Genomic DNA, 23,824 nt, shown 5'->3' on the forward strand with positions numbered 1-23,824 from the left:
CAAGAGAGAAAGGGAGCAAGACTGGCCATCCCAATGGAGGGGGAGAGGGGCTGAGGATGCAACTAACCCCCCTCCTCCCTCCACATCTGAGGCTTCCCTTGGGCCAAAGCCAATGCCCAGGCCAACCTGGAGGGCATGCTTCCCCAGGTTCCGACAAACCCAGCTTGGAGCCTGACAAAAGTTATTAAATGAAAGCCTTTTTTCATGGTCATTTCAGTTTATATTACAGAACAGGAAAAATACAGAGGATCTTTAGATCATGGCCTGATTGCTTGGACCACTGGATTCCAAATGCCAATATACCATTAAAATAAAACTGGAATTCTCAACTATCAGCCAACTTAATATTTTGAAGAATCCAGTCCTCTCTCATGGAAAGCACTTGAGTTTTTTCTTCATTTCTTTCTTTCTCCAGTTCCAAAATCCAAATGCTTTCTCACCACCTTTCCGCTTTGGGACAGTTCCCAATGGTAGTACAGAAAGGAACATCCGCAACAATTATGAACTGATGCATGGCTACATGGTGAAGTTCAACCAAAGATCAGTGCAAGATGCACTATCCTCACTGAAGACAGGGTGAGTGCCTTCTCCCATATTTACTTAAATATGTTGTTCCCTGCTTTGGGGACCCTATTTTGGGTGGCATATTAATGTTTTATATGCAACTGGAGTGAGCCAATACTGGAGTAAACCAAGCAGCTTATAAAAGCTTACAGCAATTCAACCTAAAAAGTTTTATGTAGGGTGCATTTTTATCTGGGCACTGGGGTAGGGGTAGGGCTGCACTACTGAAGTACTACCTTCCCATGTGTTGGTCTTGTTTTTCACTGGGGAAACAAAAAGCAAATGCTGCAAAGGTTCCATACATTCCTGGTGTAAAATATGTAAGATATTCACCAGCTATATTGCACGGAGTATCCCCAAGACATTCCCATGACTTCCTCAGGGCATCTGGTATGGGTACCTAAGTTTTCCTCTCTCTGCAGCCTGTAGCATATATGATCACTAGCTTTCATGAGGATCCTCAGGATCTGGTGATGCCCTTCATCACCGGTGCTCCTGTTCCCCACCACCCCTGTAAAGAAGGAACATAACACAAAGATAGCATTCAGGAGCTTCATTTTAGGTGCTTTTGTGGGTTCTCCTTATTTTAATTAATTAATTAATTTTATTTATTTATGTCACTTATGGTCCACCTTTCTCACTGAGACTCAAGGTGGATTAAAATGAGATAGTCATCTACTTTCCTAACATTATTTGTTCCAATGATATTTGGGGGGGGGGTCCTTTATGAAAGTGGCAAGAACAACATTTTAAACACTGTATTTATATATTTTCTGCACAGAATTGTGCTGTGAGGTGCTGAGCCCTACCAACAACCTCCGTGCCACAAAACAACTGGGGCTCAGTTGGGTTTTTTGTTTTTTAGAACACTGTTTGGAATGTGGATTGTATATATTGCAGATCAAATTGGATAACTTCTATGCTGCCTCTTTCTACTTCTGAGTTTTAAGTTATGGTAAGAGCATGTTTCCCTGACTCCCCATTGAGAGGATGCAGGCACAAGCATGTGCTCACTTCACTCAGGGTAGGGTAGTTGAAGAGTGGCAAGTTGGCCTTCAGGAAAACCATTTACTCAACTCTTCAGGACAGCAAATATGAGCAGTACACACTGGCAATGTCATTCATCTGGGAAAAATGCTCTGCACATTCATCGGAAGACATGAGAGAATCCTCTGAACCAAGAGAAAGGTTCAGCTAGACCATCTCTTTCCTGGCCAAGTAGCTCAGTGGCACTCAACTTGTAGGGCTTCACCATTGTGTCCACAAAGTCTGGCTTGTGCTCCTCACATTTCCACTGGTGCAGACTGGCATCCTGATGGCCTCCATCACCATGGCCATTTCAGGAGTGACCATAAAGGGGCCCTGCACAGAAAAGGAGGCAGTGGGCGTAGCCGCAGAGCTGCTTCTCCAACACTTCTAGATGCCTCTTATGACCTGGAAACACCACACTTGCCAAAGCAGCTCGTCTCTCCAGTGAATGAGCTAGCCAGCACTCTTGGTGAAGATACCCTTGATGCATGGGTCACACATGGTTACCACATGTAGGCCTTCTGCTTGGTTAGAGGTTCCAAGTAGAACTTGGTGCCTCCTTGCAGCCTCCGCGCCAGTGTACGTGTTGCTGAAAGAATATCTGCTCATCCTGCACTGTGGCATCTTCCCCTGAAGCATTAAAATCAAGAGAATGATTAGACTTAGGCTTACTGTGTCAGATGAGAGCACTTCGATGAACTTAAAGGGCTTAAGACCTCTACCATGTGAGAGAGAATCAACCACTCCTAGTTGCAGAGAGGTCTCTTCCCCTGGACAATGGCAACTTCTAAGGCCACCTTTTCCAGATCACTCTTCTTCTTCACTCTAGAATCATAGCATTAGAAGGGACCTCTAGGGTCATCTAGTCCAACCCCTTGCACAATGCAGGACATTCACAACTACCTCCCCTACACACACACCCAGTGACCCTTGCTCCATGCCCAGAAGATGGCAAAACACCGTCAGGATCCATAGCCAAACTGGCTTGGGGAAAATTGCTACCCGACACCAAGGTGGCAATCAGCATTACCCTGGGCATGTAAAAAGGGTTCACAGGAACTAAGTACTGAAGTAATCCTTCCTGCCCTCCCTCTCGTGTTCTGCATAGATTCACAGAATCAGCATTTCTGTCAGATGGCCATCTAGCCTCTGCTTAAAAACCTCCAAAGAAGGAGAGCCCACCATCTCTTGAGGAAGCCTGTTCTACTGAAGGATGGCTCTAACTGTCAGGAAATTCTTTCTAATGTTTAGCTGAAAACGCTTTGATTTAATTTCAACCCATTAGTTCTGGTCCGACCTTCTGGGGTAGCAGAAAATAACTGCACCATCCTCTATATGACAGCCCTTCAAGTACTTGAAGATGGTTATCGTATCACCTCTCAGTCATCTTCTCCCTAGGCTAAACATACTGAGCTCCTTCAACCTTTCCTCATAGGACTTGGTCTCCAGATCCCTCAACATTCTCGTTGCTCTCCTCTGGACATGTTCCATCTTATCCTTAAATTGTGGTGCCCCAAACTGAACACAATATCCTAGGTAAGGTCTAACCAGAGCAGAGTAGAACAGTACCATCACTTTGCTTGATTTGGACACTATGCACCATAGTCCTACTCAGCATGGATACCAGGGATAGGTATCTCAGAGCAGCCTGTGGAACATGGCATCCTCAGCAGTAGAAAAGGACTGCTTTTTTAGAGTGATCTTTTTGCCAGTGAGGCAAGTGACCCTCTGCCCTTCCTGCTTATGCTCACTCCTTGGCATGGTAGTGCCAGCAACGCCAAATATCTCTGTCAGAGATGCTTGGCATCCCTTCTGTACAGGAGACCTGGAGGACACAGCACCAGAAGAGGTCGCAGAGTGACTCTTGGCCGCACAGACAATCCTCCAGCTTTTTTCTTCCTCTGAGACTGGTGATTGAGAGGTGACTCAGGCCTTTCCCTTGATGATCCTAGCCCCTCACAGGTATTGTAGGGAGGGGGTCCCAGATGCTTTGCTAAGGAGTCAGGGACCAAAGACTTCACCACTATGTTGCCTTATATATAATCTGTTGCTTTAAATATGGACTCCTATATACTACATGTGCTTCATGTTATCTAATGTCAGTCCTAGAATTGATTATGTTCTGTTTCAGCAATTCTTCAACTCAGAACTCTGCTAATGCTATGTCTTTGTAAAATTGTACTTATTTATCCTGTGGCATTGTTTATGGAAATGTCCTTGACACTGATTGTAATACTCTCACACTATGTAATCCGCCTTGAGTCTCAGTGAGAAAGTTGGACTATAAATAAATAAATCCTCTGGAAGTACTTACAGACTCTGGAGGAAATGTGGCACCCACACTGACTAGGAGCTGTGCTTACTCCCAGAGCTACATCCTGTGAGCGGTGAGGGGCAGACATGGGGTGGGGGATCCTCCAGCATCCCTTTAAGTCCGTGAGGTAGCCTCAAAACCAAGAAGAATCTTGTCCCTCAAGTTCAGCCCAAGAGACAGCTCAGGCTGCTCCTCTTCAGTTATAACAACAGCTGGAGGAGGCTGGAGGAGGAGCAGCATGAACAACATACCCCTCCTCAGTGCAAGCACTTACCTCAGTTACCTCTACAGACTGCACTCCTGCAGCAGCCTCAATGAAATGGGCCTTGTGAAGCTTTTTCATTGCACCAGACCAGCCTTTGCTTGTTGTAGAGACCATGTCACTCCGGTCTTGTTCAATCTGCGCTAGCTCTCAATTTGCTTCCAGGCCCAATTCACAGTGCTGATACTGGCCTTTAAAGCCCTGTATGGCTTGGGGACAGCATACCTTAAGAAATACCCTTTCCCATATGAACATACCGGTCAAGTCCTGTCATCTTTGGAGGCCTTGCTTTAGGTGCCCCCCTCATCTAAGGCTAGAAGATGGCAAACCGAGAACGGGCTTTCTTCTCAGTCATGACACCAAGGGAGATTTGCCTCCTTCTGTCATTGTCTTTTGCCAGTGGGTGAAGACTTCCCTGTTTCATTTGACATACCCCCAGTAATCTCTAACTGGCCCTCTTCCTTGGCTGTATGTGTGTTTGTATGTTGATGTGCTCTACTCTATTACTATATTTATATATGCACGTTAAATGTATTTTTAGTTTTAATTATCTGTTGTTCATCACACTGGGGACTCTATTTTGGGTTGAAAAGGTGGTATATAAATATTTTAAATAAATAAAAAATATTGCTCATTTTATCCCCCTGGACTACACCAAATTAAGCTAGCTACTGCACTAGACCACAGGACACTCTGAGTCTGAGCATTAACTAAGCTGCTCTTGAACCTAACTCACTAATCTGCTGCCCTTGACCTTTTCGGTCTACCTGTCCCCCTGAGCACTAACTTGCAATTGCCTTTGATTCAAACTGACACAACGTAGCCTTTATTTGGAGTGGGCAGGGCTTTTTTTCAGCGGGAATGCAGTGGAATGGACTTTCGGCACCTCTTAAAAATGGTCACATGATCAGTGGCCCCGCCCTCTGATCTCCAGACAGAGGGGAGTTTAGATCGGTGGGGGGGGGGCACTGGCCATGTGACCATTTTTAAGAGGTGCCGGAAGTCTGAGGGCAATTTAAACTTTAAAAAACTCCCCCCTTGTTCCAGCTGATCCAAAGTGACGTCATTGTGCGGTCTTGAGTTCCACCACTGAGTTCCACCACCTCTTTTCCCAGAAAAAAAGCCCTGGGGATAGGGATGTGTGAAACTACACCCAGGGCCGGATCGACGGGGGGGGGGCAGGGGGGGTAGTCTGCCCCCAGCACTGCCAAAGAGGGGGCGCCGGGCGCAGTTGCCAGCCCCAGGAGCACGCTGCCAGCCCTGGGAGCATGCCTGGGGAAAGGCGAACAGTGCGGGTAGCCTCACAGCCACCCGCGCTGCCTTTTGCCTTTCCTGCAGGACAAGGGGCGGCTTGCTTGCGGGAAAGGCAAAAGGCAGCGCGGATGGCTGGGAGGTCGTCTGCACCATTCGCCTTTCCGCAGGAAAAGGGGCGCGCGGCAAGCCGGCCTCCCCTTGTCCTGGGGAAAGGCAAAAGGCAGTGCGGGTGGCTCGGAGGCTGCCCGTGCCATTTGCCTTTCCCCAGGACAAGGGGCGTGCGGCAAGCTGGCCGCCCCTTGTCTTGGGGAAAGGCAAAAGACAGCATGGGTGGCTGGGAGGCCGCCCACGCCGTTCGCCTTTCCCCAGGACAAGGGGCGCGCGGCAAGCCGGCTGCCCCTTGTCCTGCGGGTCAGGTGAATGGTGCGGGCAGCCTCCAAGCCACTCGCGCTGCCGCCAGCTCCGCAGTGTGCTGGGACAGCCGACTTGCTGCGGGGGTGGGGGGCGCCCCAGCGTGATGATGTCATGGGAGTGACATCATCACGCAGCGCCAGGAGTGGAGCCTGACTACGGTTGCCCTGGTCGCTGGCAACTGTAGATCCTGCCCTGACTACATTCTTTTAAAAATCCTCCTTCACTGACTTTAAGTTCTTTCAAGCCTACAAGCAGAGTAATTTTTTTTTTGGTAATTGCAACAACCTGTGAGGGAAGTATGGAATTCTTTTGAAAACCCTCATTCCGCCCCACCCCCCTCCCCCCCAAACCTGCAATGGAAGGCTAATTTCAAAAAACTAAGCTAGTCCTTCTGAAAATCTGATTTCAGTATTTAAGAAGACTAAATGGCCAGCCCAATTCCTATTTTTTAAATCCTGTGGCTTCAATTTCATTGAAGACCAGGTCTCCTTAACACTTAAAAAAAAAAAAGTAAATCCAATGCTCCAATTAATGATTTTAAAAAACCAAACTAAAGCCTACTTATTTTATTTGATAACAATGAACCCTAAGCTAACATTATATTGTGTTTTTAAAACATCTAAACCTTCACCTTCAACAATTAAATTTTTAAAAACTAAGTAAATGGGAAAAACTCTACTTAATATTATTTCTCTGTTATTTAATTATGCCACAGAAAAAGTAATGGAATCATTTCTATCCTATAGTAACCACATCACCTGGGCTCTCATATTAGGTAGTTCCATATTTTTAAGTGGAGGAGTAATTAAGCTAGCCCTCAACTGATTAAATCTGGGACACACTATAATCATATGTTCAATGATTTCAGCTTTATCATTTGGGCATCTGGATGTTCTGTTAGCATATGGTACTTTCTTATATCTACCCTTCAGAACTACTGAGGGAAGAGCATTCATTCTTACCAGAGTAAAAGCTCTTCTGAGTTTTGGTGCTGTCAAACGATAAAAATACTTTGGCAGTTGCGTTGGGAGGGCTATACTTAAGTAAAGAGTTGAACATACTCTCCATGCCCTAAGAGACGTACTAATAATATCTATCTTCCTGACATACATTTTTATTTCCCTGATTATATCTTTGGTCTCTGTAGTTTTAACTAGGGTGTGCACTTCGGGTTTCCGATTCAGGTTTTTAACCCGAATTGGGCCTGATTTGGAAAGATTTGGGGTTCCCAAATTGGCCCCAGCATTGCTGAGCTGATTGGGGAATCCCAAAGCAAAGTTTCCTGAAGTGATTTGTATCGTTTCAGGAAGTTTCAGGCAAAGAGCAACCCCTCTCTTGCCCCTTGCATGTGGCAAGAAAAGTGTTGCTTTCAAAAGGGGGCAGCTTTGTAGCTGATGGTGGGGATTCCCCTCTCATCAGATGAAAAAAGCCCTTTAAATGTTGGCTGCTTTTTTCCAGTGGACGGAAGGGGGATTCCCCTCTCATCAGCTGAAAAAAGCCTTTTAAATGCCGGGCATTTAAAAGGCTTTTTTCAGCTGATGAGAGGGGAATTCCCTTATGCTGAAAAAGCATTTAAAGGGCTTTTTTTAGCTGCTGAGAGGGGAATCCCCTCCCATCAGCTGTAAAGCAGATGCATTTGAAAGCAACACTTTTCTTGCCCTTTGCAAATGGCAAGAAAAGTGCTGCTTTGAGCTTTGGTGTGCTCTGTAAAGATTCCCGGAAAACCCACAACAACCAAAGATTCCCAAATCTTTACAGAGCATACTGAAGCATTTAAATACCCCAATTGTTTTTCCACTTTCGGTAAACCCGAAGCGGGAAACCTGAATATTTTGGGGGTGCACACCCCTAGTCTTAACCATGTCATTTGTTATTCCTAGGCATTTCATTTTCTTTCCCAATAGTTGATTCCATTTGACTCCCATTTAAGTGAAGGTGTGGCAAAAAGGTGTGGTAGTCTAGTGGCTGTGTATTGGCCTGAGACAAAATGGTGGAAGAGCAAAGGGTAAGCCTGCATGCAGTTTTGGACTTTGCACTACCCAAACACTACTAGCAGTCCTTTGTAGCCATGTAAAGAGGAATTATACACTGTATAACATGACATAGAAGTAATTGAGACATAGCCTTCTTGGTAGTGTGAATAGAAAATCTACTCACTGGAGTTCTAGCTTCTGCAAAAATTGGCTGATATAAACATAGCCTTGTTGTTATGAACAATTCTTCTAATTCAGCACTGATCCTGTTCTTCAGTGTGAGGTTAGTGGGGCACTATAAAACTGAAGTTACTGCCCTCATAGGAAGATATAACTTGATCTCCTAACCACTTGTCATCTTTAAAAATACTCATGGGACTCTTCACAAGAGCAGGGGTCCTGTCCAAATCTAATTTGAGTAATTACATTTTTGCTTAGTGCTATCTCTCCAGCTGTTTTGTTTTGAAATGGTCTGCTTTACAACCTTAATTCACTGTGAAGTTATTGGTAGACTTTGCTGAATTTCAATTGTAACTAGAGAAGCAATCATTGTTCAGTAGAGGATGAAGTGGTTTACATGGGCTTTAGAGTAACTTCAGACTCTTTAGTTTGGAGACTGCTGCAGAAATGTGATACTGCAATTAGTCTTTGTGATGTCACTCAATCTTAACTCTCCACAAATAATTCTTCTTGTAGCATGTTTTTAGTTCTCGGAGGCCCCCACTTGAGTTGTACACTTCAGTGGTACATGCTGATTTAGATTTACACAGAATTGTGTCTTTACTGTCTTGTGCAGGAAGCTGGATGCTTTCATTTATGATGCAGCTGTGCTAAACTACATGGCTGGCAGAGATGAAGGTTGCAAGCTGGTTACCATTGGCAGTGGGAAGGTCTTTGCTTCCACAGGCTACGGCATTGCCATCCAGAAGAATTCTGGCTGGAAGCGGCAGGTGGATCTTGCAATTCTTCAGCTTTTTGGTGATGGTAAGTGATCTGAATGAGGAGCTACTAGATCATCACTAAGTAAAATGTTTTAAAACTGGCAGACATGGCTTTGTCACTCTTCATTAATCAGTCAAAGCGCACAGATCTCTGCTTAATGGAAACTATGCTTTTTAATAAATTAATAATAGTGTTATGGGAGAACTTTAGAGATCTCTAATACACAGAACATTAAGTGGCAAAGGTTATGGAATCTGAGCTTGCTTATCTAAAAATATCTGCATGTCTTGTTCATGAATACCTTTGGAGTAAAACATTTTTGTTAAGCCCTCCTTGAAGATTCCAGTCTTGAGTAAATGTAAATGCAGTGTAATTAGGGTTCCCAGTCCCCCAATGGGGGTGGAAGCTCTCCCTCTTCCAGCCTCTGCCCCTTGCTGCCTTTTACCTGGTCAGTGGGGCGGGGAATGGGCCCAGGAGCTCTGGAGTGCACTCCCACACACTCCAGAGCCTTTGTTGTCACACTGGGGCCAGCGTGACAATGAAGGGAAGGACCCTGCATGGGGATATTTTGCTTAAAATAGTTGATATTTTTATCTGGTTTTAAATTAACATATTTATGTATTTTATATATGTTGTATTCCACTTGGGCCCGTTTGTGGGGAGAGTGGATTAGAAATATAATAAATAATAATAAATTAAAAAGATTATTCAGCCTTTCCTCATAGGAAAAGTATTCCAATTCCTTGATCTTCTTGGTTGCCCTCTTCTGTACTTTTTCTAGCTCTGTAATATCCTTTTTGAGATACACTATCCAGAACTGTACACAGTATTCCAAATATAGGCATACCATTGCTGTGTACTAGGTCAATACAATATTGAATGTTTTCTTTTCAGTGACTTTCCTAATAATCCAGTATGGAGTTTGCTTTTTTCACCATTGCCACATACTGAGTTGACAGCTATCCACTATAACTATACGTCTTTCATTCTTGGCCCCAGCCAGTGCAGAATCCATCAGCATATATTTAAAGTTAGATGTTTTGTGTAGAGAATGCATAAACTGAAATAGTCTCATAAAATACTGGAGTTTCTTCAACATTAACAAATTATTTTCTTTAGAAGGCAGAAGCTTTCATAGTTTATCTATATCACATGAGTTACTGGCAACAGATTGTGGAGAAAAGGTTGCAGGACAATATTTAAGAAGTGGCACATTACAAGTTTAGCATGCTGAAAAACCTGTAAAGCATATGAAATGGAGTGCTAATAAAGACAAGGTCCCAATCAAGTGAAAATAACTGGTGCTGTTAAACACTAAGACAGGACTGCACAGCCTGATTACCCACCAGGTTGAACACAGCCCATCACTCATGTATAGTCCTCTGTCAGGGCCTTGATAAACTTTTCCCGTTGAAAAAAACAGGAGTCTTGTCAAATATCTGGCAGCCCTCCTTATCCCCTCACAGCAAGTGGCCTGTATTTGGCTTTGAGGATCACAAATCATACAGATCTGCCAAAGAAGACCCCCTCCCTTACTTTCATTGCACACACTTTTCTCCTCCTCTGTCTCCAATATCAGAAGTGAGAATTCTTTTTTAATATCTGAGATTCTTCAACTAGTTTTTCTGGGGTTGAACCTGAAACCTCCTACATGCAAAGCAGATGCTGTCCTACTGAGCCACAGTTCTTCCACCTGATGCAGTTGCTTTAATGGCTCGATCCCACTGGAACATTTTCTGATGTGCCAAATTTTGTGGAGGTTGATTCGGCCAGATGATTTTTACTTATATTTAGTAAACAATGTTTTTAAAGGCTCTCATGTTATCTTTATGTCCCAATAGCAATATATACATGAGCTGAAATCAAGGGCAGATTGGGGAAGTAGAATAGCTCTGGGAAAAGGCCCTGTCCTCAGCCTGCCCTCTTCCTGACCCTGTAAAGAATAGAGGACCAGTCCCAAGCAGGATGTGCCAAGCCATGGGCCCAGGTGAGGTACAGGCTGGCTGGGCCTCTCCCTTGTTGCAGTGGGGCTGAGCAGAAGTGTCCCTCATTACAGGGCAGGGTCAGCCAGGTGCAGCAAAGGACAGGCTATGCACATTATTTGCTGCACCAGGCAGGGTGAGGCTGGGGTGGGCACTTCATTTTCTCTGCCTCTGGCTTTCAGAGGTGGCGACTCACACCTGCCCGTCTCTTTGGACCAGAGTGAACCCAGAGGAGGGGGTGATCCCCAGGCTGAAGTTGCCTCAGTGAGGTGGGCAGGATATTGGGCCTTAGGGACTAATCCACCACTGGATGAAATATTACATTGGTTGAATCAGTATAGTACAATCCTAAGAAGAGTTACACCTTTCTAAGCCCATTGACTTCAATGGATGTAGAAGAGTGTAACTCTGTTTAGGATTGCACTGTAAATGTTATACTCAAATTCAAGACGTTATATGGAAATTATTTTATTAGGATAAAACCTGTAAAAAGCCAAAGAAAGTATAGCATATACTTTTTCTCAATTGTTTAAGAGGAAAGAAAAACCTGAAGGCACTGGAAATAGTTGACATGCTAACTTGAGCACACTGAAAGAACTGTACAAGAAATTGTTGTCCACTTATTTCAGCAGAATTTAACTCTTGTCCATAGAGGTTACTGGGGCATCTCAGTTCTGCTGTTATTCTCTGAGGCATCATTTACATTACTTGTTAGTTCCATATCCGATTTATGATTACAATATCCCTTCCATAATCTGAGGAACATATAAATAATAATTTTAGCATATATACAAACAAGTTAAAGGAAATGAAATGTGCAGCAACTCTCCCCCCCCCCCAGCAACTCTGTTTGCACAGCACTCTTTAAAAAATTTGGAGATACAAATCAGAAGAATGCATAATAATCATAATAATAACAACATTCAATTTATATACCGCCTTTCAGGACAATGCCACACTCAGAGTGGTTTATAAAGTATGTTATTATTATCCTCACCGCAATCACCCTGTGAGGTAGGTGGGGCTGAGAGAACTCTGAGAGAGTTGTTGACTGACCCAAGGTTACCCAGCTGGCTTCAAGCGGAGGAGTGGGGAATCAAACCCAGTTCTCCAGATTAGAGTCGTGCCGCTCTTATTCTGTCCTGGATTAACCACATGCTAATCCATTCCAGAATTTATTGTTGCTTAAATAAACCAAAAAGGAAGTTTTTAAAAATAACTCAGGTAAGTAACTCTCTTTTTCATCAAATTACTAAGTGCTGACTAATGTTACATGTATTCCTTTCTGCTTGTCTTTATAGGGGAGATGGAGGAGTTGGAAGCTCTCTGGCTCACAGGCATTTGCCATAATGAAAAGAATGAGGTAATGAGCAGCCAGCTGGATATAGATAACATGGCAGGTGTCTTCTATATGTTGGGAGCAGCCATGGCCCTTAGCCTCATCACCTTCATCTGTGAACATCTCTTTTACTGGCAGTTCCGCCACTGCTTCATGGGGGTCTGCTCTGGCAAGCCTGGTGTAGTCTTCTCTATCAGCAGGGTGAGTACCTAGAGTCAAAGGGAAGAAAGAGTGAGGGAAGTCCTCATTTCATTACCATGACTATTCCTTCCATCTAAGTCAACACTGACTAGCAGTGTTTACCATTATGCTTTCAAGCAGCAAATAGGCTGTCATCATTTGCCAGATTTTATCATTTCTGGTCTCACTTGGAATGGACGTGAGTGTATGGACATGAATGAATCTACAGAGATATAGGCACCTTTGAAATTTTTGGAGAAAGCAAAATTTGGGACAATTGCCTAGCACATTTTTTTAAAGCGTAAGTTTTCTTCCAGCCCTGCTCATATAACTAAAAGGCTCAAAAAGAAGCTGCACAATTTTTAACTTCAAGATAGAGCTTTGGGAAGAGCAGTTTAGCTGAGCAGTTTTTTACTTCAAGATGGAGCTTTGTGAAGAGCTCCATAAAAGTCGTGACTTTTGTGTAGAGTGTTTTCAGTGTTTCTGAGTAGATTTTACTGAAGGATAAAAAGGACATTTCTGTCTAAAGCTTTCCCCCTGGCAAGTAATTTCTGTGAATTCTTTTTTGCTTCAGTTATAAATATGTTTGAATACCCAAACGTTTTTTCTTTCTCTTTCATCATCTCACATTTCTGAATTTGGCTCTTTTCCTTTCTTGCAGATCAGAGTTTTGCCTCCTAACATCATAATATATGAGCTCTAATAGTATTTAGTTTGTTACTGAATCATCTTTGATCTAGAGGCCCACACACACAATGGGCTTCTATTGTCAACTATGGAAAATACATGTATGCTCACTTCTCTGTCCTAGCCAGCAGTAGGAGAATCTTCTTAACAGCACTAGGGTGCATTGCTGGATTAGAGCCAATTTTGGTACGATCTGTGATGCTGCTTTCAAGATTTAGAGGCTCGTATGAAAGCAGTCTTTCACATAATACATTCACTAGTGTGATTCTTTCCCAGATCAAAGATGGTTTAGGAATAAAGAAAGTTCTTTACTCTTTAAAAAATTACAAGGATATGTATTTGTTCATTTTTAAAGTTATTTCATTCAATACAGGTTAGGCTGTTGAGTATGAAATCATGATCTATGTTTAGGATGCCTTTAAAATGCTGAATTCTGGGGTGAGAAAAAAAATACAGTTATTGCAAAAAGTAAGGCAAAGTTCTGGTTGGAAAATTCTCTTTGTTAACTTTGTACAGGTTTTCTTGTGGTGTGTGTGTGGGGGGGTGTCAGAGTCTTGGGGGGAAAAACCACTAGAACTTATTGTAGCTTCATAGTGGGAAACTAAAAAAAAACCCGAGTAGATAGCATTTCACAATGAAAATAGGATCCCCATTCCCCCAGACGACACATTGGATCGAATTCCTTTCCAAGAATTTTAGTGACTAGTCAGACTAAATCTGAGCCTAAAGCTCAATCCAGGCAGTTAGAGATGGCTCTCTTAAAATCAAGATAGACTTGCAGATTTTTAAAGAGTTGGGTCCAGGTTCCTGAGACCCAACTTAGGTTCCCCAGACCCAACTTGGATTTCCCACAGCTGCCCAAACAGCCTCAGAATACCACTGAGGGGGAGGAAGAGCTCCTGCATGTCCCCCTCCCCCTCCCCAAGCTGTTTCCCTGCTTCAAAATAGCAAGGAGGGCATTTCCCTGTTTTTACTGCCCTACATGTACAGAATAGTTCATGTGGAGCAGCAAAAATAGAGCCCCCACCTGGTGTGGTGGTTAGAGTGTCAGACTAGAACATAGGAGACCCAGGTTGAAATCCCCACTCAGTTATGAACACAGAGGTAAAATTTCCAGAAATTTTGAAGTCACCAAAAAAAGTTTTCTTTTAGCGAAAACAGAAATTTGAGGGGAAATTAGAATATATGCAATACTTACTGTCATATCAAACCTAAGCTACTTTTACTATTTTAACAATATAAAATTCATCCTTTATAACTTACTTAGTATGTACAATTGCAATATTTGACATATTTATGGCTTTAAAAGCTATAAATGCCTTAGTTTTCTACAAGCAAATTTTAAGTTTTGAGTTACTGAGAGAAAATTGCAAGCTGATGCACCGTGTGATACCTTATCACATATACCTTAATTTTTGCTGTTTGAAAAGTAGAAAAAATAGGAGTTAAAAGAAAACAAAAGCTCTGTGGTGAATTACATAAAATATGTTACTTGGTCAGAAAAAGGATCACACGAACTGTCAATAATAATAATATCTGCAAAGCTACATATCTTCTTCCTTCTGTGACTACTGGTTAGAGAGTGCTCAGTTCTCAGTTAAACTTCTGAGTTTTCTCTGATGCTTTGGTACAGTTTGTACTCCACCTCCTTCTGATCTTTTTTTTTTTTACCTCCAGCAAGGTAGAGCAATAAGTTATGTGTTACCTAATCTGTGGATATATGTGACATAGCGGTTTGAGGGAAAGGTGAAAAGGTCAACCACAAGGGAAGAGTCAGATCAAAATGACAACAGAAGACATGCAACATTTGAGAAGCAATTAAAGCCCTGCATGTTCCCCTCATGAAGATTAGGTGTCCTTCTAGGAGCAGAAATGCATCTCGGAAATAAGAGCTGCGTGCATGCTCACCTAATCTTTTAAAGCATTTTACTCATTCAAAGTGACAAAATATTTCATAGGAGTACTTTTTCAGTATTACTCCAAATTTCCATTTATCCATTGGAAAAATAGGGGGGGGAAGGTTCTGGGGGGGGGGACAAGAAAAAACCCTTCCTCCTCCAAATTCCTCCCCCCCCCTCTCATTTTTCCCCCAAGCCTTCAAATCTCTAGCTTATTGGGTGACCTTAGGACGGTCACTCTCAGCCTAAACTACTCAAAGGTTATTGTGAGGACAAAATGGAGGGGAGAAGAATGTATGCTTCTTTAGAGGAAGCACAAAATAAAATGTAAGATAAATCTTATGTAAGGTAGCTTACATAAAATTCTCAAGAAGTTTCCTATCTAGCCACTGATCAGACTCATACTTGCTTTGCTTCAGTGAAGTTGCTTTATTATGTGCTTTCTGACTCTGTGGAAAAAACTGATTCTTGCAACAAGGACCAGGAGCTAACTGGAAGCCAGTGCAGTTGGAAAAACACTATTTTTTTCTTTGCACCCATTGTCTGTTAGTATATGGGCTGGATCATTAGAATCATCTTCAAAGGCAGCCCCATGAAGCGTGCATTAGAGAAACCTTGCTGAAAGGTTACTAGGGCAGCAGAAGACAATGAACAAACCTTTAAAACTGAGGAAGGATAACAGCTGGTTTAACTTACCAAAGGCACCCCTGCTGCAACTGCCACCCAAGCCATCTAGATGTAAAAGTTACATACAGTCCTAATCCTTCAGGGATGCCAAAGACAAATAAACTCACATTGTCAGTGAAAAACTGAACAGACCTCCCTAGATTTAGTGCAATGTAATGTTGGAAAGCCAGTGTATTCTAATCGTTGGAGTGGCAAACTAGGACCAAGGAGACCTGTATTCAGATCTACATTCTGCTGTGAAACTCAGTGTCAAACCAAATGACAGGGGTCAATAAGGCAAACATATATGTACGGATATGGAATCCCAGTTTGGCAAACAGCAGCTCTCCAGCACCATCTCATATTGGGTAAATGGCACAGAGGAAGGCAGGGTGGATTTGATTTAAATCAAACTGATTTAAATCACGATTTAAATCACTAGTCATTAAGGCTTGATTTAAATCATAGTTTTCTACATAAAGACTAATTCTTGCTGGTATAACTTTAATATGCAAGTAGATGCCTGCCTTACCGATAGGTAAAGGAACTTCATTAAAGTATTCCCAAACTGGGTCTCTTTTACGGCCTGCTGCCATTATAGGTTTTTCCTCCAAGGAAAGAATGTGATAAACCTCAGGTCATACACACAAACGATCCAAAGACTTGTGCAGTATTGTGCTCAAAAAGTTTCACTTTCATTTTGTACTGCTTGCCCCTCCCTCCTCACACTTAGTTTCTTCTTGTGCAGATCTATTCCACTCCAAACAATCAGAAAAATATTGTTTCTATTCACTGAGCTTCTTGAAACTTAGCACTGGAGGGGTTGATTCTGTCTTCATAGGTTTGTAGAACAATAGGATTAAGGTCTTTTTCTCAACTCTGTTCATGTTATAACATTTTTGCTGTGAAGAAGAGGCATGTGATCTCTGCTGAGCTGACACAAATTCAGTTTTGAGAACTGCAAAACCAAGCATCTGTGATAATATCGTGTAGGCAGAGAAACTGCCCAATAATCTTACAAAAACCTCTGGAAAAGCATGACATTGTGAATGGATTAATGGAATTTATTTACCAAAAAAATTAAACATATACAGCTTTATTCTACATAATTAAAAACTAATCTTTATTTCATGATGGAATAACCTTTGGATGGTAATATATTTTCCTCAAAAAGCATTTTATTTAAAAAATTCCGATTTAAATCAAAAAAATCCGATTTAAATTTAAAAAAATCAGATTTTTTTGATTTTTTTAAAAAAATCATTGATTTTTATCCACCCTGGAGGAAGGCTTCTTAACCTCCCCTTTCCTTGTGTTGCTGTCTTGATAAGGGCATGATGGTTTCCTGGGGCTCGATGTCTTGCCAGAGGATCTTTTTCACAATTTCCCACCTTCCCCACTACACCAGGGAATTTAAGCAGGTTCTGTGGAACCTTTTTAAAAAGGTCCTGGAGGACTATTCTGGGTTTGGGTATAAACCTATATTAGGTTAGTAACTGAGAGATGAGGCAAATAGACAGGGACAAGATGGTTTACTTCTCAAAGAAACAAGAATGAAGTTTATTAAATAGAAAAACAAACTGAGGTAAATCTTGATTGATAACTAACAAGGAGATGTGGGATGTCAAGATTTGAACGCTACATGCCCAAGGAAAAGAAAATCCATTCCAAAGCAGGTTTTTTCTATTGAAAAAAAATAATAACCCACTGCAGCCAATGGTTATACCTATAATGTTCAAAACCCGCTCTTCTGATAAAACTAACCTTCACCAAACTCTCCTCTCTTGCTTCCAACTTCCACCTGTCTAAAATTCCAACTGACAGACCCTGTCTCCCTATTGGATGGTTCAGAATATAACTCTCACTGGCTCCTGTGTTGCTGGGGGTAATTTAACTGCTCTTTCTATAATGCCAGTGTGATATTTTAAAGAAAAGATGGTGAGAGCTCCATTCATAGAATTCCCAGTGTCTTCTCTGTTTTGTCCCTCGCTGGATGACCTGAGCCAGTTGCTATGTCTCAGCCTATTCTACCTCACAGAGTTGTTGTGAAGATAAGATGGTGCTGGGTTTTGTTTATAGACAACACTTTGGAGGAAGGGCAAGGTAAAAATGAAACAAAATGATGAAAAAGAGAAATAGAGGGGCAAAACTAGAGGGGGCAAAGAGGAAAGCAGAAAAAGTATAAGTACTCCTTCTATTTCAGGCTTTAAAGCCCTGCAACTTATCTACTGACCTCTTCATGTTTTGCTCCATTTCAGGGTATTTACAGCTGCATCCATGGAGTTGCTATTGAAGACCGCCATTCTTCTATGAATTCCCCCACAGCCACCATGAACAATACACATTCTAACATTTTGCGCCTGCTTCGTACTGCAAAGAACATGGCAAACCTTTCAGGTGTCAATGGTTCACCACAAAGTGCCCTGGATTTCATCCGCCGTGAATCTTCTGTCTATGATATATCTGAGCACCGCCGCAGCTTCACTCACTCTGACTGCAAGTCTTATAACAACCCCCCCTGTGAAGAGAACCTTTTCAGTGACTACATTAGTGAGGTAGAAAGGACCTTTGGCAATCTACAGCTAAAGGAGAGCAATGTTTACCAGGACCATTATCACCATCATCATCGGCCCCATAGCATAGGTAGTGCCAGTTCCATTGATGGACTGTATGACTGTGATAACCCACCCTTCTCTGCGCAGCCTCGGTCTCTTAGTAAGAAGCCATTAGATATTGGTTTGCCACCAGCCAAACATGGCCAGCTAGGTGACCTCTATGGCAAGTTATCCTTCAAGAGTGACCGATACAGTGGTGGAGGGGCACATGATGATTTGATCCGCTCAGATGTCTCGGACATATCCACCCATACAGTGACTTATGGCAACATTGAAGGTAATGCTGCAAAGAGGCGAAAACAGCAGTACAAAGATAGTCTAAAGAAGCGCCCAGCCTCAGCTAAGTCACGGAGGGAGTTTGATGAAATTGAACTGGCCTATCGTCGGCGCCCCCGTTCCCCTGACCATAAGCGCTACTTCAGGGACAAAGAAGGGCTAAGGGATTTCTATTTGGACCAATTCCGGGCAAAGGAGAACTCACCACACTGGGAACATGTGGATCTGACAGATATCTATAAAGAGCGGGGAGATGACTTCAAGCGTGACACTATAGGGGGAGTAGGGACCTGTACTAATAGAACCCACCACAAACACGGGTCGGGGGACTTTGGAGCAAACAATGAGCACAAGCACAGTGTTGTGAGTGGGGTACCTGCACCATGGGAGAAAAACCTCACCAATCTTGATTGGGAGGAACGGCCAGGGGCAAATTATTGCCGCAGTTGCCCATCTAAGCTGCATAACTATACTCCGACTGTGGTGGGACAGAACTCCACCCGCCAGCCATGCATCCGGTGTGAAGCTTGCAAGAAGGCAGGCAACCTCTATGACATCAGTGAGGACAACTCCCTCCAAGAGCTGGATCAGCCATCTGCTCCTGTGCCAGTGGCCACCAGCACCTCCACTACCAAGTATCCTCAGAGCCCTTCCAACTCCGCCTCCAAGGTACAGAAGAAGAATCGCAACAAGCTTCGCCGGCAGCATTCATATGACACATTTGTGGATCTGCAAAAGGAAGACGCATCTCTGGCCCCCCGCAGTGTGAGCCTGAAGGACAAGGGTCGCTTTTTGGAGGGAAGCCCCTATGCCCATATGTTTGAGATGCCAGCAAGCGAATCCACCTTTGCTAACAACAAGTCCTCAGTGCCCGCCACCAGCCACCATCACCACAACAATCCTGGCATTGGTGGTGGTTATATGCTCAGCAAGTCGCTCTACCCCGACCGGGTCACTCAAAACCCTTTCATCCCCACTTTCGGGGATGACCAGTGCTTGCTCCACGGCAGCAAATCCTACTTCTTCAGGCAGCCTGTGGTGGCAGGTGGGCCCAAGGTGAGGCCAGACTTCCGAGCCATTGTCACCACCAACAAGCCGGTGGTCTCGGCCCTTCATGGGGCTGTTCCAGCCCGTTTCCAGAAGGACATCTGTATAGGGAACCAGTCCAACCCCTGTGTGCCTAACAACAAAAACCCCAGGGCTTTCAATGGCTCCAGCAACGGGCATGTTTATGAGAAACTTTCCAGTATTGAGTCTGATGTCTGAGTGATGGGGAAAAGCATGGGAGGGGATGGTGCAGGAAATGTGACGTGTGGGAGGGTCAGGTAGTGGGTTCAGACCTAGTTCCCATTTGCTATTCTTCTGCTCTTCTCTTTTTTTCATGGTGGAATACTGAAGTTCTGCTTAGGCAGCACTTTTGAGAAGTGCCACCTCTTTCTTTCCCCACTCTCCCACCCCTGTTTATCTATTTTCATTTCCCCACTCACAGTTCTATTCCTGGCCATCACATGTCAAAGCTTAGTAGCTTAGCTTGTGTTTTCACTGTTGGAAAGGCAGGGCATGTTTGAAGCAAGGTCAATACATAAGTGGGGGCAATGGCCACAGTGTTTGGGGTTTTCTTAGCACCAAACAGTGAAAGTTCTTTCAGATATGCAAATGTGGCAAGAGGTGGAGTGTAGAAGAGATGGAATGGTCATAAAGAAGATATTTTAAGCAAAATTAACAGGACATGAATAACATGGGATCAACTTAATACAATACATGTTGATTACATGCAAAGGTTCAGTTCTTTTTTGAGGACTTTGTGGGCTTAAGGATGAAAAATGTAGCTGCATATATGCTGAAGAAAAAAAATCTAATGATGAAACTATAATATATTTACTGTGGGGGAAGAGAGGTTTGAAATGAATGCCCTCTGGCTAATTAGTCCAGTCATAATAACCCAATACAATCACTTCTGAAAAGTCAGTTGGAATGGCAGAAGTGAATGCCAATGAGACCAGGAAATTTTCAGAAAAAGCCTTGGGAGAATGACACTGGGGAGGGTCCCAGGGGAGGGCGAATGGCAAGTTTTATCTTACTCATGAACAACTCGTTAATTTTGAAATCATGAAATTTCAGATGTGGGTTGACTTTTGCAGAAGTTTACATGAATAACAATTTTCACAAAACACTTTATGATCAATAAGGTATTTAATGTGACAAAGTCAGCAGAGCAAGCCTTTGCAGTACAGGGGCATGTAAGGGATGATCAAAGGGAAGGTGGTTTGGCGACTGAGCCTCCACTGTTCAGGAAACCTTTTTCTGAGTGGATTTAATCTGGAAGGAGGGAGGTTTCAGCCAAGTGTCTTGGCAAGAAGAATGCAGAAAAGGCTTTCTCTGCTGGTGGTCATTACAGTTGGAGAGGGATAGCACAGATGGTGGCAGGAATAGGGCCGGAACAAGGATCTGGCTGCACAATTCAGACATGTGTATATGTGTATTTATTGAATATATACTTATATTTGATAATTATAGTGTTGTGGAAATACATGGCTTGTCTTCCACAGGGCATGAGGAGTTGAAACATCAGATACCACAGATGCTATGGTAGGGACCAGAGAACAGAGGTGGAAAGATTTGGGGGAAGTGAATTGTGGAGGAGACTAGCAGGAGCTAAGCTGAACAAGCGGTAGTATTTAGCAACCTTAGAGCTGGCCTGGCCCTGTTCTCAGTGCATATGGAACTGGTACCAGCAGTTTTCCTGCCAAGGAATCATTGTAAATGCAAGTTAAACTACATACATGGAAGTGATGGTAGAAGAAATGAAATTGTTTCATTTACAGCAGGAATCCTCAGGTAAGGGCAACAGGTTCACTGTTGCTTCCCAAACATGTGGCAAAGCATCTCACTTTTCCCTGGGTCTGTTCTACTTTCCTAACAGGAGGGGTTGATCAAAAGAACTCTTCTGATATATGGGGCACGTTGCAATGGAACTGAATGCATGTAGAGACACAGACCCTGAACTTTTGGAAGCAGCCATTCTTTTTCAACCCACATTTTCTGTAGCTGATTTTCCTCTCATGTATCCTTCCCACCGCACCCTAGTTGGGTTTATCTTAATATCTTTCTTGCATTCAAGCCAATAGAAGGCCTTGTTTTTTCTTAAATGGGGGTAGGGATGAGCCTGAACATTTTGTGAGATGGGAATTTTTCTCCCCTGCTGAATTTGCTGAACAAATTATGGAAGAAGTTGTGGCAAATGCAATGCCTTCTCTGTTGTTAGAGGAGCTGAACACCTTTTAGTTCCACTCCTCTTTTCCATATAAAAAGAGCATTATATTTGCTTAGCAATCTGCAGAACACAAAGTGGTGAGGCTGAATCCTCCAACAAGGGCCATCAAGAAGATACTCATTTCATTTGTAAATATTTTTTTCTATTGCATTTTGTACAAACTAGTGCTTCTCTTCTTGTGAATATTCAGGTTTGGAGAGGAGAAAGGTTTAGGTTGTTTTTTTTCCTACAACTTTCAGGCTGTGAATCTGGAAGTAGTTTTATGTAGGCCCAGGCCATTCTAATGGGGGGAAATGACAGAAAACTGCATGCATTGAATACCTCTTTCTAATCAACACCTGTCACCTTTTTTCTTCATGATTAGAAAATGGTGGTACATCACCTCAAGCCTTGCTAGCAGGGCTTTCATGTTCAAATGGAAGCACACCATCTCGCTTGCTTGACTGTACATTCCATACCACCATCCCTCACAGGTATCTAGGTCTTGAGACAATGTGCCATTTTCCCTTGGTGATGGAGTGGACCGTCATTTTGAATGTTCAGTTTAGACTATCACCCAGCACTACAGGGATTTCTCCAAAGTTATGTTGGCTTGGGTACCTTAAGACTGGGAAATCTCTTCAATTTACTGTATTTCTTAAGGTTTATTAGCAGCTGGATTACTGATAAGCCAGCTCCCGGCATCTATTTCAGTATTCCCACTCCCCCAGCTGAAACCAAAAATATTAGAGAATGGTACTGTGGAGAAAACTAAACTGAAAAACAAACCAAAAAGATACTAACTGAACTTTCAGAATGATTCCAGAATTGTGTTCTAAGTGACAGTTTACCATGGTTCTCATTTTCTTACAATGTTTTTCTTGGACCCTAGCTCAGTTTGAACATTGAAAAACATGTTTACATATATAGTATTTAGGGGTGATAATATTTAAAGTGCTTTACAAATGTGAATTTGTGTGCACAGAGCATGAAGAATGTCTGCTTTAACAGTCAGTTAGAAATGTTGGAGTTAGTTCATCTGCAGTGACTTTTATCTTTTGACATGTGAAATCAGCCTCCTGGTCTTTTCATTTATCCTTTGTTGTAAACATTTCTGTAGATTTCTTTTTCCTTGAAATTTGACCAAGAGGGAGAGTATCGGTTGGATCATTTGCACACACATAAGTGACACTGTTAATGTTAATTATGGTTTTGCAATTCAAAATTCTTAGTATCATTTTACTCAAAAATAATCAAGTGAACATGATGGGAAAATTTTAGCAGCAGGTGCAGCTTATGCTAGATTGGAGACATGGTGATGTTTATTGCCTACTTCATCCCCCCCCCCCCCCGCCCCGCAAAAAAAACCTACATGGAATTTCATACTATAGGGCAACAAAATTGAATATCCATTGCCTCAGAAAGAGTGCCTCTATACCTGCTTTGGTTTTCAAGCTGGCATTTTTTTTTTTTGCCATTAATCACCTTTAAGAAGTTTAGAAATATTTTATTAACGTTAATTCTTCAAAGCCATGATAATGCAGATGTAGTAAATCTAAGGGTATAAGAGAGAGAAAAAATTGGGGGCAAGTGATGAACTTCTCGCACTTTTAAACTTCCTGAGGCACTTAAGATCACTTCTTCTGGCATTTTTGATGATGTGATATAACATCTGCCAGTGGAGCAATGCCCCATACCATAACGTGTGACGTTCCATGAATTTGGTTAAGGGAGGTAGCATTAAAATGTGTGATACCCTTGCATTCAGCATTAATCTACAGTATTTTTTTTTAAAAGTCTTGCCCTCCCTGTTCCCTCCTCCTCCCCGATATAAATCTGTGAGGATCTTTTGTGCCTGCAGAAATCCAATACAATCCTAATTTGGGTTCAGATGTTTTAGCAGTTTTCTTGCAAATCTTCCCCACTGGGAGTATTTTCAATATCTGTTTACATAGACCTGCAAATTTTTCCAGGACTTTTAATCACATAGATCAGTATGGCAGTGAAGCCCTAGTTGTGCGAAGGAACCATTTTGTCCCACAGTTCTCTTACTGATTCCATAATAGTCAGAACAGAATTATATGCCTCTTGAGTTGCTTGATATTTCTTTAATATGGGGACATACGTGCTTGCCAGAAAGTGTTGGCATGTTGTTAATGATTGCACTTGTTAATGC

General features: G+C 42.6%; 1 protein-coding gene across 1 annotated transcript in view; it reads left to right on the plus strand.

Annotated features, from left to right (window-relative positions):
- Positions 1-19,661, plus strand: part of GRIN2B (glutamate ionotropic receptor NMDA type subunit 2B) — a 304,269-nt gene extending 284,608 nt beyond the window's left edge. Inside the window, exons 9-12 of the mRNA XM_054988703.1 lie at positions 416-576; positions 8,607-8,794; positions 12,036-12,274; positions 17,763-19,661. Coding sequence (XP_054844678.1) covers positions 416-576; positions 8,607-8,794; positions 12,036-12,274; positions 17,763-19,661 — 2,487 coding nt within the window. The remainder of the gene's footprint in view (positions 1-415; positions 577-8,606; positions 8,795-12,035; positions 12,275-17,762) is intronic.
- Positions 19,662-23,824: the final 4,163 nt, after the last annotated feature.

The sequence above is a fragment of the Eublepharis macularius genome, chromosome 9, assembly GCF_028583425.1.
Source record: "Eublepharis macularius isolate TG4126 chromosome 9, MPM_Emac_v1.0, whole genome shotgun sequence".
NCBI classification, from domain to species: domain Eukaryota; kingdom Metazoa; phylum Chordata; class Lepidosauria; order Squamata; family Eublepharidae; genus Eublepharis; species Eublepharis macularius.